General features: G+C 36.1%; 2 protein-coding genes across 6 annotated transcripts; both read left to right on the forward strand.

Annotated features, from left to right (window-relative positions):
• The first annotated feature begins 3605 nt into the window (after positions 1-3605).
• On the forward strand, positions 3606-8579 carry rbm12bb (RNA binding motif protein 12Bb). The gene is made up of 2 exons (XM_079624654.1): positions 3606-3864; positions 6247-8579. Exon 2 carries the CDS (start codon positions 6269-6271, stop codon positions 8162-8164), a length of 1896 nt encoding a protein of 631 aa, XP_079480780.1. The 5' UTR covers positions 3606-3864; positions 6247-6268; the 3' UTR covers positions 8165-8579.
• Positions 8580-11346: 2767 nt separating this feature from the next.
• On the forward strand, positions 11347-16153 carry gra (granulito). Of its 5 annotated transcripts, XR_013799195.1 has the most exons (8): positions 11362-11459; positions 12602-12672; positions 12815-12843; positions 12985-13090; positions 14129-14238; positions 14560-14627; positions 14751-14978; positions 15041-16143. XR_013799195.1 is itself a non-coding variant. In XM_079624656.1 (7 exons), exons 1-7 carry the CDS (start codon positions 11404-11406, stop codon positions 14758-14760), a joined length of 447 nt encoding a protein of 148 aa, XP_079480782.1. In that variant the 5' UTR covers positions 11347-11403; the 3' UTR covers positions 14761-16153. The 5 variants fall into 5 exon arrangements, 4 of the variants coding, with proteins under 4 accessions (XP_079480782.1, XP_079480781.1, XP_079480783.1 ...); XM_079624656.1 differs by having other exon boundaries at positions 11347-11459; positions 12605-12672; positions 14751-16153; XM_079624655.1 differs by having other exon boundaries at positions 11357-11459; positions 14751-16150.
• The last annotated feature ends 640 nt before the right edge of the window (positions 16154-16793 follow it).

Here is a 16793-nt window from a genome sequence, read left to right on the forward strand (position 1 = left end):
ATTTATTCTTTAAAACAAACTAGAATCGATATTAATGTTACTAGTTCTAGCAGTAAGTAGAATCTGAATAGGCCCATTTGTCACTATTGGGAAAGTGACTTGTAGCAAGCAGAAAGAAGTAACTTAGGCTATCTAATCAATATACTTGTATTTATTACTTTGCTACTACTAACTTTCCAAATAATAGCAAACTACTACAACTAACAAATGACTAATTCTGCCATATTTTAACTGTGGTCCAGATATCAATTATTCACTTCAGACTGCATGGTAAATGCTTCAGTTGTTGCTGATGCTTGTTTCACTTTATCTTTCCTTACCTAACCATTCATTACTGTTAGTGGTACTTGTTTCTTTGTTACTATTTCCATTTCTTATATATCTTCAACTGACTAGTAGCAAAGGAATATGATATGAATAATACTAGTGACTAGTTGAATACCGGTCAGTCACTATTAGATCACTAACTACTAGTAATTAAAAAATAAGTATTAGTAACATAAAATACTAAATACAACAATATCTTTTTTTAAATGCCTGCATAAAAATATCTGAAATATAAATAGTTAGTTTTAAGAAATCAATGTTAAACAGCTTGTGGTTTATATGGATGCAGAGAAAAGCTTTGGAAAGGCTGACTTTTCTCCAAACTAGTATTTTCCAGGAATGCATCTATCTATTGTATTCAGCAGTGTCTTAATAAAATATTTCATTTATAATTGTGTCTGGTTTTATGAAAAGCCCTTCCAGTGATCTCGTTTTGAACCATTCCTTGTAATTTTTGCCAGTCTTTAAAATAATCAAATTAAAGTTAAATCTGTATGGTTTATCATTGCACTCAGACTATATATATAGACATCCAGTGAATATAAATGGTCAAATGCTGTGCATAGGATGCTACAGATACCTACTCATAGGTAATTTTTAACTAAATGTTGAATTGCACAATAGCTGCTGTGTTTGATGTTTTCTGTGGTAGACAATTCACTCAGTTAGTTTAGTTACTAATAAAACAATTAAAGGCAGATATTCTCACACAGAATTATAGCAGACATCTCAAGCCACAGGTATGGACATTGGCTCTTCAAATAAAGGCATGTCTTAAACATTTTGATGGTCTATCTCTTATGGGGTCTATTCATTTCACAACATGGTTAACTTGCTAACAGTTTGTGTTTAGAGCTTGATTCTTATATTTTTTACTTAGTAACTTCATTACCACTTTCATCTGAAATGTAAAAATATTTGGGCTGATAAAAAGGCTTGTTATTTTTAAAAACAATTAGGCCTATTACCATGATTATTTTATAATAACTTTATTGGTGATGATGCACAAGCCTTGCTGATAATGTAAAGTGTGTTGGTTATCCGTGTCTGCTTTATCTCACAGTTCAGTCCTTGCTCTTAGCTTCATAAGGAAATTTGTAATGAGTTTCCAGTGGGAAACATCCTGACAGTTTCAGGTGGAGCCTCGTAGTGGAAATAGCCCTGCCTACTGCCTAGTCCAGGTCTCTTTCTTGTCTTCAAAAGTCCCATACTTGATGAATTGTTTTAATTGACTGTACATTTTCTCTCTTCTACAGGTCTGATGTTTGGTTGTTATCTTCAAATGGCCTTGTCTGTCTAAACATGTTTTGTTTGTTTGTCCTTAGTGAGAGTTCACAGTGAGAAAACCTCGAAATTCACCACAGGTCCAACTTGATGACAGACCTGTATTTTTTTTTCTTGACTCATTTACTGTATTTTCTTTTTTCAGTTAATTCCTGTCATCCGGTGTATTTTATCTATGCTATCTATTTCCTGATTTTCTATTATTTTATTTATTTATGAATATGGTATCTCAGTACCAGTATGATTATTTAGGCACTGTTGGCAGCTGGCCATGGTAACCAGGACAACCTCTTTATCATGTCTAAAGCCTCACAGAGGTTAAAATGAGGGCATCATTGTGTTCAATGGACCACTGAATCAGTAACCCTTTGTTGTTGTATCTCAGTTACAGGGATCTGCTCACAGGAGTCAGGACTATTCTGAAATCAGGTTGTTTGTATATGTCTACATTACAGGCGTCATTTGGTTGTTGTTGTACCAACCTAGAAACAAGTAGGTTCTTAGGGGCTTCTCTGCTGCACTCCATTGCTGTTTGCTGTTAAGATGACACAAAGATTTTTAAAGGTTACATTTTAGGCTTGTCTGCCTCAGCGTTCTAACAGAGCTCCTTTATGTCAAAATGATTGAGATAGCCAGTCAAATCATAAGGTAAGATGGCTACCCACCTGGGGCAAAGAGATGTTTACATGACAACAATGTACAAAAAAATGGAAAGGTTTTTCCTTTGCGTTTTTTGTGTAGGCCTACTGTTGACAACATTGTCAAAACGATCCCTGTTCTCCACGAAAACAACTACAAACGCTGTATTGTGCTGCCAGGCCAGTAGCTGGCGATGTCACTTTGTAAAGAAACTGCCCATGACGTCACCGGTTTCACAAATTCACAATTTTGTAGTTTACAAAAATAAAATAATGGTATAATTTTCAAAAACGTGCTTTTTGAAACCTACTTTCAAAAGTTTGCATTTTTAGGCCCCCAAAACGCCAATATATCATATCAAAATGCGTAAAAAGTTTTCCGTTTTTAGTTGAAAACGGTGTCGTGTAGGCCTAAAGGGCCACTAAGACAAACTTTTGCAGAATCAATATAATGTGTAATTAATATAAAACACTGAATCAACTATTCTATTTTAAATAGTGGTTTGACATTTAATTGAACAATTGACCAAAACAGACAAAGCCAAATCCCATCAGCTGTAAAAGAGATTCATCTAAAATGTACCGGTACATTTATTCTATTACTTAAATACAGCCCATAGATCAAATCTAAATAGATGGCATCACTAGCACATCTTATCACAAAGGTCTACTTTTCCCTTCAGGTTTTCCCTTCATGTTTACTCCATAAATCTAAAACAATGTGCACACAAATCCCTCACTAACAAACATACACACAAAAAAACTTGATAAAATATGTCACAGGTCACTATCCCCCATGTTCAAGACATAGTTATGGCAGCAGGAACCCAAAGAATCTGTGTTCAAACATATGTCCCTAAAAAGAGAATTTTTAAATGTGTCATATTTTAAAAATATATTAATATTAATATAGTCAATAGTTGATAATATACTATATTCTAGTCAAAATTTCTAGGTTCTAGGAAAATTAAATTATCGTAAGTAGCCTATATGTAAGCATAAAATTTGGCATAATGTTTCATTATTTATTTTTAAAAAGTCAAGGTCATTTTTTTAAATATTACATTTCAACCTTTTTTTTAAATGTCATGTTTTGTCCAGGCGTATGGAGATGTTAAAAAAAAAACATGTTTCAAATACAGTTTGAACTACTCTGTAAATATAAAGTGGTACATATTACCAATACCACCAGTACTGGTATTCAGGATGAAATAGGCCTAATTTGACTTGATGGTTGTTACACCACATTACACTTTATAGCCATTAAATCAATATATTTGTTGTGTGCAATTTTGTATACCCCTTTTGAGTGGTAGCTATATTCTATTCATAGGAAATGGGTCGTTAAAGATATTGGAGATATTCTAGAATGATCAGACTGGCGTCTATTGTGTCTTGTAGTTTTTGTGTTCAGCGCCTCCGGGTTTCCGTAGTTTTACAGATGGCGTTGGAGGAGATGCGGATGCTCTAGTTTCTTTCGGTTCGTCCTTGCGTCAGATATCACAAACAACGAAATTGTTGCTTAGTCACGGTTGGAATCGGATATACGACACCGCAGATCGGCATTAGTTTCGCATTCCTTTAATTTTGGAAAGGATTGATATCTTTGTTTTGTGTAAGTTTGATCAATATTGTGCGCTTCACATTCTGGGCCTCTCACGTTTAGCATTGCCGATACTACAGAAGACAGCTGCTGCACTCTTTGTTTACACCAATGTTTTTTGTTATGACGGAATTGACGTTGCTCTTTATGTCATATGTTTGTTACCGTTAGCGTGTGTTCGTCATTGTGTATAAACGTATATTGTGCTTATTAAAACGGTTGGGTTGGTTGGTTCGGCTGAATTCGACGACGCTCGTGAATGCTAGCTGTTTGATTCGGCGCAGTTTTGATTCTGAAAGCACAGAGCTCGCGGTTCAACACAAATAGAAAGCACGAGGGACACTACCGAGGTCTACGTGTCGAAAATAAGGTTGTAATTGTTCCCCGTGTTATTATAAAATCGTTTGAAATTAAAGAGGGGATTTTATGCACCACGGATTTTTTTCTTTAAAAAAGCGGAAGCCATGTACAGACACTGAAAATGCGCCCTCAGTCTTGTATTGGTTACATAAAGAAGTGCAGCGAAATGAGAAACTTGGTTGTGAAGTCGAGTTGTAAAAAGACCTCTTTCTTTTATTTGAAGAGTATTGCAACTGAAAATAGGACTTGTTTACTGTTCCTAGTGGATGGGCTCTGTGACATTGGGAATTTTCAGTCTTAAATTGACTTTTTTTTTTACAATAAGCAGTTTATAGAAAAGTATTTTTCCTGGATACTTAAGATGTGTGAGCTTTGTGATTTATTGGCAATACAATGGCAAGTTTGCTGGAGGGTATTGCATTTCTTAATTTCATAGTTTGCATTTAAACAGTAGTTCTCACTCTAAGGCCCCCCATTACGCAAAACGGTGTAGTTTTTTTTATTTTTATTATTATTCTGCTGTAATGACTTAAATCTAGGGATGCACTGAAATTAAAATTCTGGGATGAAAGTTCTGGATGCACATGGCCGAAAACTAATGCTTTTTAAAAAATATATTTATTTATTATTTTAAATGAGTTTTTTTGTATAATTTTAATAATATAATACTTTTGAATAAATTTCAACTATTTTAATGATACTGAATTTAAAAAATGCTAGCCAAAAAAATAAATAATCACACTTTTATTTATTTATTTTTTATTCATATTTAATATCAATATATTATTCTTTATCCAGTTCTATACAACAGAATCAGATTTATTTAAATTAAATTACTAATTATCCAAATAATGTATATTTATACAAAGCCATTGTTATCAGAGCATAGTGGGAAGTGGATCAGTGAACGTGAGGGTGGCGTAATCCAGCTTTCCCCAGAATGGCTAGGCTATACTACATGTTAAAGCACAGGGCTATTGCAAATAGAAATTTCATGTCGGACTTTGCTTTTCCGATGAGCATGCATATAGCGGAATACCACTGCGCAGTGATAACGGCTAGAGCGAGAGTGAAACCCGGGCGCTGAACACTGAGGGGCGGAGCGGCATATATTTGTGGCCATTTTTCTCTTTCAGACAAAAACCGGAGAAGCCATTTTTCGGTGCATCCTTACTTGAGTCAAAAAAATATTTTTTTTTGCCCACGGTCCTTTGCCGATCATGTTCCCCTCTTGCCTTCCTCATTCTTATGGCATGAATGGCACAAATAATCTATGTCTCTTTGCTGAGGCCCCCTAGTGGGCCCGGGCCCCTTCTTGAGAACGACTGATTTAAAAGCATTTATAATTCACAGTTTGCACACAAGCAAAGTGGAATTGTGTGTGCGCGATGTATTGGGCTGGGCTGTTGTTTTTTGTTATTTGGTTTGATGGCTGGCTGTGCAGTTTGTAAGTGGGTGTTGAGCTTCATGTAAAGTTCCTTGTTATTTTAAATACTTGATGAGTTGATGAAATCAATTGTCTGCTGTTGATCGGTTTCTGTTGGAAATTGTGGATATTATAAAACAGTAGCTACCAGAATTTAAAAGGACAAAGTATTTTACAGTTAAGTAGCTGCAATATGTGTGTATGGATGCTAGCATTGATATTTGTAATTTCTTGTTACTTGTATACACTTCATATGATGTTTCTCTCTTGATCTACAGCTGATAAGCTGTATTTGTGAATGGAGTTCATATTACTTGCACATTTGCATGCGGAAGCTGAAAGAACTATGTTAAAGGTTGGAAAACTAGTCTTTTCTGTTAATCCGAGGCACGTTATCTTGTTTTTCTGGATCAGAAGCTCGTTATTACTTGCTGCAAACTGGCTGTTATTGTTGTTAGCTATATTTATTGGCCGTGAGAGGTTTGTTTCTCCTAATTTTGTGGTTTAACCTCGGTTTGAAAATGATAGTTGGGATTTCTTTTGAATATTGTTACATGGAGGCAATGGTTGTGTCAGCGATAACGCTATTATACCCCTTTTGTCTGCAGGTGCTGTTGTGTGTGCTCCATCATGGCTGTGGTCATCCGATTACAGGGACTCAGAATCACGGCTGGTTCTGAGGACATTCGCAATTTCTTCACTGGGCTCAGAATCCCTGATGGTGGGGTTCATATAATTGGTGGGGAGCTTGAGGAAGCTTTTATAATATTTGCATCTGATGAAGATGCGAGACGAGCGATGGCACGCTCAGGGGGCTGCATTAAGGGCTCTCCTGTCATCTTGCTCCTGAGTAGCAAGTCAGAAATGCAGAGTGTTCTCGAGGAAAGCACTAGAAGGTCTGAGTTAAAAGGCAGGGGAATGTACAAGGAGGGTGTCAAAAGACCTTCTGCGGAACGAGGTCCTCTGGCATTCAATAAAGACCCAAGAGTAGACGTACGAAGGCCGGATAATCAAGACTCAAGAAACAGGCCCTCTCCATCTTCATTCAGTGAGATACGACACCAGAGAGAAGCAGAAGTGCCAGAGAGAGCGGATCTTTACTTAAAATTGACAGGGATGCCATTCTCTGCAACAAAGGACGACGTCCATACATTTTTCAGTGGGATAAAGATTGAAGATGTTCTGTTTTTGAGAAACCCCAGAGGAACGTTCAATGGACAAAGTATTGTGCGCTTGGCTTCCAAAGAGGATGTAATCGAAGGTCTGAAAAGGGATCGACTATACATGGGGGCACGGTATATACAACTATCAAGATGCTCCGAGGAGCAGTGGCTGGCAGCAGGAGGTGTCCCTAGACAGGAGATTCGGAAAAGACCGTCCTTAGAGCGAACGAGATCTCGATCTCCTGTTTCTTTCAGGTCTAGATCACGCTCGCCCCCTCACGAAGAATACTGCGTCATGTTTGAGAACTTGCCACATGTGGTTGAAAAGAGGGATTTGAGGATGTTTCTTCATCCGGTTACATTGAAGGATGACCAGATTATTATCTTTTCCCAAAAAAAGGACGATAAGACCAAATCGGCTGTTGTGGTGTTTAGAAATCTCACAGACTATTGTGCTGGCTTGGCTCATAATAAGGAATTGTTGCTGCATAAGGTAGTGTACGTGTCACCCATCTCCAAGGAGAAAATGGTCACCTTGTTGGAATCGTCCATTGATGAGAGAGAGGAGGTGAAAGGGACGAGACGATCAGCTGAAGTGCCCCAGCCTCAACGAAGCACTCCTGACTCTCAGTTGAAGTGTGTCTACGTACGCAATCTCCCGTTTGATGTTCGCAAGGTGGAGATCATGGACTTCTTTCATGGATTTCCACTTTCAGAGGATAGGGTTGTCTTATTGCATGACGAAAGAGGAGCTGGGCTCGGTGAGGCTTTGGTGATCTTCCAGTCTGAGAAGGAAGCCATGACGGCACAGTCCCTAAACGGACAGAGGTTTCTTGGATCCGAGGTCATGCTTAAGTGCATAACGATGGCCCAGATGCAGAATTTTGGTGTGAATGAGCAGTTGACGATTAGCCCACAAGAAAGGAACGAAATTTTGAATGATGGTCCTCGTTTTTCGAACACCCAGATGCCTCGAGATGATTGTGAGATGCAGCCTAATTTGCGCCAGGATTATGGAGGTCATAATCGTTTTGAGCCTAATTTTGGCCGCAATAATGCATTTGGGCCCGGAATGGATGGTAATGGAAGTCAACGTTACGGATCACCTGACCAACAACTTGATGGTCCGACCGGTGTTAAATTGCTCAATCTACCCTCTCAGATAAGGATCGATGAGATTTATGATTTCTTCTATGGATACAGATTCATTCCAGGATCTGCTTCATTGCAGTATGACAGAAATGGAACTCCCAGGCGTGCTGCAACCGTAGTGTTCGAATCCTACAGGGAGGCGCTCACTGCTCTTCAAGAATTAAATGGAAGACCAATTGGCACCAGGAAGATTCAGATTGTGTTTGATTAGATATGCTTTTGTTCTACAGAATTGATGAAACTTGTGCTTTTATTTCTTTCTGTTTTAAGTTGTATGTGCATTTTCAGTGAATTGACAAGTGCCGACATGTTTTCTTTTTTTGAAATACTGCTTTAATTTAGATTCATACCTTATTTTGACTATTCGGAAATAATGCATTTGTATGCATGTCAGTGACAGTATCTAGACTCAGTATTATTTGTGCTGTTAAATATCCCCCCCAGAGTAATGACTTTTCTAATCTAATGAAATTTCACTGTACAGATGTCAGTAATATTTGGTTTTCAGATAAAAGCAGATTTAAAAGAATCTTCTTATTATTGTGAGATTGTGAATTTCATCCTACATCCATAAAAACTGTCATTTCATGTGCAATGCTATTAAAGACATCAGCTTGTTCTTCTGATTTCTTTCTAAGTGTTTTTTTTTCTTGCGGTGGTCCACGGTGGGTTTATTATTCACAGTTGGTATGGTTTCATTTGCAATCCAGTAATAATAATATGCATTTTCATTAAGTCTGAATGCAAGTAATACTAACACTTTCTACTAACACTTTACAAAAAAGTACTGCGTTAGATTGAACTGCGAAGCGTCATAGCACTTACATACTGTTGTCCTACTGTTAATTGAATTGCTATATTGTTCTTATTTGTAAGTCGCTTTGGATAAAAGCGTCTGCTAAATGAATAAATGTAAATTAATACTTATAATTGTAAAATTACTTGACCAATATAATCTATAGTCTAGAAAGGGTGGTCAACCCAGCAGCTGGAGGGCTACCTTTCTGCAAACTTCAGTTTTAACCCTGGTCCAACACTTGCCTGTTATTAACAAGTAATCCTGAACACAGACTGCATCTGAAAGCGCTCGCTCTCTTAGTATGTTCCTATTAGGGGTAACCATGTCATTTTTGGAACGCTAAAAAAGTTTGTTATTTTGAATGTGTGTAGTATGAATGTAACCCTATGTCATATGATCACCATCAGTTGTGGATGGTGACAAATCCTGGCTTCAGCAATCTCGCCGGAAGTAGTAGGTCAACTAAGTACTTTTTCCCCAACTCTTGTACGAGTCCTGCCTTGTCACATAGGCCTACTGTTTTTGCCTACCATGTAGTTGGGAATGTCATTTTGGATGCAGCCCTTGATAAGTCAGGATGATAACCTTCCAGGAGAAGGGTTGGCTACCCCTGATATCCACATATTTTAACACAAGCGCGGACAAGGCTACCGGTGCCAGCTGCTTCCAGTTATTTTAGCTGTACAAAATAAGTCCATTATATGCTGCAGTGTTCGCTGTTCGATACAGCAAACTGGTATTTGGGATCATATTTGAACTCGTCTTAATCATATACACACTGTAGTGCCAATAGTTTCACCGTTTACGGCACTTTGTTATTCTTCTAGTTTAGTAGCTAATGAATCAGAAGTCTCAAAGATTCACAGGAAATAGTTTAATTAAGGTGGATAGGGAAAGATATGGTTCCATCTGAATCAAACGAATTTGTAAAGCTTTATTTTATGGCAACAGCTAAACCACATAATGTATAATTATATATTTATTATTCCATGTTTCAAAGGTTTTTTCATAACATTTGTTGATGTGATGAAGTAAATTTAAGGAACATTTTTAGAAAAAAAGGAAATTTAAACGAACATTTTTAGAAAAAAGGAACTATTTGCATTTGAGTTGCATGGATTTTTTTATTAACACATGCTGCCTATAAAATGTGTTTTAATGCCATACTGATCACACATTACTTCACATTATTACTGTGATTAATTATGTGAAATAATTAAAAATGCACATATCTAGGTTTCTGTAGGCGTACCATGCAGCATTAAGCATCACAACATCAATTGTCTATTTTAAGCAACTGAATCAGTATTTAATTAATTATATGTATGCCTATATGTAGATTGTATAAATTATATTAGGCCTATGCTTATTCCATTTTGTTTTTTTCACAGCATGCTGTTCACAAACAATATAGATGGTGAAACTGTTTATCAGCATTCAGGCTTTTTTCATTTTGCCTAACAAACTGTAGCTCATTGTCATGGGGCCATATTCCCCAGGTAATTCAAACCGCAGTTGACAGCAATTTTAACAGCAATCAGTCAAATACAACCCACAACGGCTTTTCATACTCATAATGAAAAAGAAGAGGCCACTAGAGGGAACTGCAGCACAAGGAATCCTGTAAACACACACACACACACACACACATACACACACAGAAGTGGGCCTTTTGCTTAAAAAAGGAATGTAAAAAGGTAATGCAAATTATGTAGATGCTAGTAATAATTTTGAAGTAAGAGTTTTTGGGACACCATGCATGAAAGGGTTGCAAAAATCGTACACTAAAAATGGGCATATTGTCACATGTAACCAGATTGCAACCAAAAAGGCATAAATTATAGGAGTTAAACTGAGATATTTAATAATTTTACGCTAATAACGTGCTGGTAGACCTATGTGCATCAATGTGATTTCTATCGTCATGTATTGACAGAAGAGTTGCAGGAAACAAGTGCACAAGCAACAGGTTGATATTGAGGTCATGCTATTGGGTCACAATGGCCAGTGCAAAGGTTTTGTGCATAGTCAAGTAAACCTAAAGCAAAGGTCTGGGTTAGAAGTTGGTGCACAGGTGAAAAGGGGAAACAATAAGCTTTTGTTTCTCAAAACTAGTTTAAGTTTGTTCAGCAGGTTGGCAGTCAAAGCCTTGGGCTTCCAACTAAACAAACTGGCAACACTGTTAAAGAAGTTAAGTGACTTCAACAACATACCATGGAACCAGTGTTTTTGGCCTCTTACCAGAGTTCACAAGTTCACCAGACTAAGAATCGGGTCGGCTGGCCTACTATGAAGAACTTGCCTTCTGGACAGTTTACCTGCCTGAATGCTTGATGCTTAAACGTCATGACCAAATCATAACTCAAAACCTTTCCGCAAGGATTAATTTATACCTATATCAGTGGGTTTACTAGATTTTTTTATGCAAAATTATATCATAATTTTTTTGGGCCGACCTTTAAAAACAAGTATTAAAATAAACCAAACTTTTTTTTTCTTTCTTTTTTTTGTGCAAAACTTGCTGACAATCAAAGATGTGGATAAGCACAGTAATTATTATTATTATTATTATTTTCTGTATGTGATGTTGGGTGAGTTCAGAGTATGAACACACATATGTCACGAGCTCGGCGGAATGAATTTGTTTGGAAATGACAGAGACAGACAGCGCGGTGACTGAGGCTGGACGCTACGGTGAGAACAACATGTAAGTTGCCAATATTATATTTACTCGTTTATTTTAGACTGTTATTGTTGTGACATTCTTTTACATTTTTGTCTGTTGTAAAGATGTTATGTGGAGAGAAAAAAAAGTGATTATCAAGGGAAAAGTTCGCAGTCATGGTGGCTAGCAGCTAGCAGCTCCGTTGATGCCCATTGAGTCAGATGATAAAGTTCACGCCACCTTTATTTTTTAAATATTTTACACGTATGTCAGTTATATTTAACAATGGTAAGCGCCTTTCTAGTTTTTACAGTTCTGCAGTACACTTCGATGGTTTTCAAAAAGTATTTTTTCATGACTTATGCGTCGTGTGAAATATTATAACGGAATTAAAGCTGAATAAAATATTAAGGTGTGGATTTGCGTTTGGTAGCTTATCTAGCAGTACCAATATGTGAACTAATCTATCATCATAACTTTTCCAGGGGGTTTTGTATTGCATTACTAAAAATGCAGCAACAGATCTGAATACATCACCTTGCATTAGATTGATGACCATCTGCCTCAGTTGTAATGCACTGGACAGGTTATTTGTCCGAGTGTGAATCAGGATAATACCCAGTTAAACCGTGATAACAGAAGCCCAAAAAACAGCTATTGGTGATCTAAAAAGAACTAATATTTACTTAAACTAAAATATGCCCTTTATGGGCGTCTTGAATATTGCATTTAAATATAGGCTAGCCTAAACAATAAATCAATGTAATCCAAATAGCATGTTAACCGATCTAATTGATTTCACAAGAGCATGAAAAGGATATTCTGATTGAGTCATATAAACCTAATTTATGAGCTTATTTTTCCAGTTTTACTCAGACTTGATCCTTAAAAATAGGGGGAGGGTCTTTGTGGGAAGAAAACTGTTTGAGTACTTGAGTAAACAATCTGACCTTTAATACTGTTATGGCTTTTAGACAGAATAATTTGAAAAGAAAAATGTGTGGCTGATTCTAGTTGATCTCGTCCATCCACGTGGAGTTTATATATAAATTTGATATATACATTTATCAAGCCCAGATTTGACTTGTCAATAGAAAGTGATGAAAATGTGAATGAAAACGCATGCATTTATTACTTCATGCATATTGGACACACATTAATATGCTGAAATGTTTGTCCTTAAGCAGAAGAATGGACAAGAGGATTGTAAAAAATCTGGAACCAGCAAGACCACTGCGCCGTCAAGGTTCAAAATGTGAATGTTCTCACTAAGTTTGATTCTTAAAAATGCAAAACACTGTGTCACTGTTTCATTTGATGCCAATTTTAATTTCTTATGTCTTTTTTTCTGTGTGTGTTGGTGTGTTTGTATGCTTCTTTGGATATCTCACGTATAGTCCCTCAAAGCTGTGCTGAGATTAAGCCAGTAAGTCCAATTTTATTGTCCTAATATAATATTGTCATGTTTTGGATTTTAATTGTAGCTGCTGGCCTCTTCTTTTTTCTTATCTAATTTCTCTGAAAGAGTGTATTTTTTCTGTCAGGTAACTGTTTTTACTTTTGACAGGACAACATTATTAAAGTGGAGCATTTCTATGAAATCCTGCGTCTTCAAAGTCCTCAACCAAAGAAGATGGGCATGTGTCCACCTCAAAGCACTCTTAAAATTAAAGGTGCTCTATTTGGTATTTATGGTCCAATGAAAATATTTAACATCTATGGAGCCTTTTTAATTGCACAGGCAGTTCTTTATAGCAGAAAAAGGTTATTTAAATCATTTAAAATATACTTCACACTATTTTAAGAACCATTTAATGAAAGATTATTTGGGGAACCCAAAATGGTTCTTATATAGCATCACTAGGGGCTTTCACACTAGGATCTATCCACCAGAGCAGGGCAGAGAACTAAATATTCTCCTGGGGCCATTTTCCTTGTTGCATTTGCACCGCAGTTGGATGTAAACCGGCCGACAGCGACGTCATTTAAGCGGCATTCTACAACTAGTGTAAAGATTGAGGAGTACCTGGACTTTGGCTTCAGTCCATCTGTCACTGTTTTCCATTCTTGTAGTTAGTTTGTGACGTAAGTAATGTAAACTGTGTGTTTACACGTCTTTTTAGATGCCAGTGTTTTGTATGGCATGTGTTTGGCCAATCAGCGTACACTTTCATCACTGGAAGTTCCTATTTTGCAGGGATAAACCCTACTCTGATGTAGATCCTAATTGAGTCCAATGGGTGAAGCTTACATCTAGCTCCCCCTTGCTAGACGTCCAGCGAGGAGGAGCGAATGTAATTTGGGTCTAATGTGGAGCTAGAATATCCAACCACACCCTAACCCTTTTCACAACTCTATCCCTCCACCACATTAGACGTCCAGAGAGGTGGAGCTGGACATCATTTGACTCTGCAGCGAGTACCACTTGAAAGGTGTTCCTATAACTTATATTGTGCCCAGTTCCTGTGGGGTGAACAAACCAAAAAGCTGGTACTTCTGCCAATAGTTATAAGAACTATGAAACCGTTCCTCTGGTGCAAAAGCCTTTCAGAGCCTTTATTTTTTAAGAGTATAAACTTTATATAAGTATTAGCGAGATGTCTATATCTGGAATTAGAAGTAGAACAGTGGGATGATAATATAGAGTACAGGTAAAATATTTTTCATGTGACTAAAGTAGACCTTATAATATTTTTTTTTTTTTACTCTAGCTGAAAGAATTTGCTACACTCGGGACTTCCTCATCAAGATGGCAAGTTGTCCAATGGCTAAGAAGAAACCTGAGTTTTTACCACAACATCCAATCGTTTTGGAGAATGGAGTGAGTTATCCACAGATTTGATTTTCATTTAGATTTTTTTTATTCTTATTTGTCAGAAGATGGTTTAATACAGGGATGTTCAACTTTGGTCCTGGAGGGCCACTGTCCTACAGAGTTTAGCTTCAACCCTGACAAAAGCTCTTTTCTAGTAATCCTGAAAACATTGATTAGCTTGTTCAGGTGTGTTTAATTAGGGTTGGAGCTAAACTCTGCAGGACAGTGGCCCTCCAGGACTGAAGTTGAACATCCCTGGTTTAATAGGTGTGCGATAATGAAAATGCATATAACAACTTCCGATTATCATCTTTTCACCCAATCTAGAGAACCAATGACGTGCCCAAATACTTCATCACCAACTACAATAACAACAACAACAACGACGAGTACTTGTAAGTGCATTCATCAAACAAATATCACAACCAATGCAAGAGTTGAGTATTTTGTGTGTTGCATATTAACGATTTCACTTCGGAGATGATTAACAGTTTATCTATTTATCTTTCTTTACACAGGGCTGCCTAATGTGGAATTTCTTAGTCTTTTTATACAATGGTCTGAAACTGCACTGCATGGGGGCCAAAGTGGAAAGTGTTAAAAAAAACTTCAAGTTAATTTATTAAAGGGATAGTTCACTTTAAAATTAAAATTCTGTCATCATTTACTCACCCTCAAGTTGTTTCAAACCTGTATTAATTTATTTCTTCTGCTGAACACAAAGAAAGATATTTTGAAGAATGTCAGTAACCAAACTGTAGTCTGTACCCATTGACTTCCATAGTATTTTTTTTTCCTACTATGGAAGTCAATGGGTACAGACTACTGTTTGGTTACTGACATTCTTCAAAATATCTTTCTTTGTGTTCAGCAGAAGAAATAAATTAATACAGGTTTGAAACAACTTGAGGGTGAGTAAATGATGACAGAATTTTAATTTTAAAGTGAACTATCCCTTTAACTTTCATTGTTATAAAAGATAAATAAAAAATAAAAAATACTGTCCTTGAATTCTTGAACACATTTGTATTCTATGTAGCCTAGGTGTTACACTGCTTGTTCTTAACCAGTCCACAGTACAGTGTTAAATGATACTAACAGGACTGATGCCTTGATCCTTGCAAAAGATTCCACATCCTAATTTGTTGTTTTAAACTCACTCTTTGTCCTCTCTTGACCATAGTCTTTAATTTTACCTTATTAGACGGTGGTGATGTCGAACTCACGCTTTTGATCCTTGCCTAATGTAGGTTGTGTTACTAGTCTAGTTTAATGATCTGCTGTGTGAAAATTTAATTACTGTGTGAAAATTTAATTATTGTGGGCTTGAAGTGTTTAAGATTGAAGAGCACCTATAGTTTGACTTCTAGCTAGTTCATACGTCAGATTGGGAATGTGTTCACTTTGCTTAATTGTATTAACACTGAACATTAGGGCAAGCAAATCAGAACTGCCACTATCTTTTGACAATTATTGAGCCTGTGGATGGGTAATAATAAGCTTTTTTTTTTTTTTTTTAAAGGTACAGTAAGTTATTTTCTCTCTTTTTTTTGCAAGCATGACTCTTGAAAATAGATCTCTTTTGTTTACATATGCCAATGTTTGAAAATAATTTAATTAATTGCTGTAAAGTGGATTAGAGCACAGAATAAGTGTTTGTTACAGTTCTGTAGCCCTTTCAGTATTATAATATTGTCTTATTAGGGGTTGCTAAAAATGGTAATATAATCAACCACTCTGGATCTTATGCAAGGATTCCCACCCCCCATGATTTGCACATCTGGGCAGAGGCAATATTTGTTTTTTTTGTATCTCACTGTAATTTGTTAACTCATTGTCTTACCTTGAAATTCGATTTGAGATTGGATTTATTCCGCTAAATTCTTTACATTCAATAAAAGAACATGTTTTAGTTGCTGTTCTGCTTAGTTTTAATTGAATTTCTTGCATTATATATAGCCTATATATATATATATATATATATAAATTATTATTATTTTTAATGTTTTTGAAAGAAGTCTCTTATGCTCATCTAGCCTACATTTATTTGATAAAAAAAAAATGATTGTCAAATATTATTACAATTTAAAATAATTGTTTTCTATTGTAATATACTTAAAAATATAATATATTTATTTGATGCAAAGCTGAAATCATTCCAATATGCTGATTGATTTATTATCAATGTTGGAAACGGTTGTGCTGCTTAATATTTTTTGGAACCTGTAATAACCCTGTGCATATAAAGTAAAAAAAAAGAACAGCATTTATTCAAAATAGAAATCTTTACTATCACTTTTTATCAATTTAACACATCCTTGCTAAATAAAAGTTAATTTCTTTAAAAAAAAGTGTTACTGACCTCAAACTTTTGAATGGTAGTGTAAAGTTACAAAAGGTTTCTATTCTAAATAAAGACTGTTCTTTTTTATTTTAATTGTTTTATTCATTAAAAAAAATACTGAAAGAACGAAGTATCACAGGTTATAAAAAATCAGCAGCATATTAGAATGATTTCTGAAGGATCATGTGACAGAAGTGAAGACTGATTTAATGATGCT

This window comes from Phoxinus phoxinus (genome assembly GCF_949152265.1).
Source record: "Phoxinus phoxinus genome assembly, chromosome: 10".
Lineage (NCBI taxonomy): Eukaryota > Metazoa > Chordata > Actinopteri > Cypriniformes > Leuciscidae > Phoxinus > Phoxinus phoxinus.

Excerpts from the sequence above, each read along its gene's own strand:
- rbm12bb (XM_079624654.1), top strand. The coding sequence starts at position 6,269 with ATGGCTGTGGTCATCCGATTACAGGGACTCAGAATCACGGCTGGTTCT.
- gra (XM_079624655.1), top strand. The coding sequence starts at position 11,404 with ATGACAGAGACAGACAGCGCGGTGACTGAGGCTGGACGCTACGGTGAG. Across the intron at positions 12,673-12,814 it reads GCGCCGTCAAGGTTCAAAAT|TCCCTCAAAGCTGTGCTGAG; the intron begins GTGAATGTTCTC and ends TCTCACGTATAG. Across the intron at positions 12,844-12,984 it reads GCTGTGCTGAGATTAAGCCA|GACAACATTATTAAAGTGGA; the intron begins GTAAGTCCAATT and ends TACTTTTGACAG.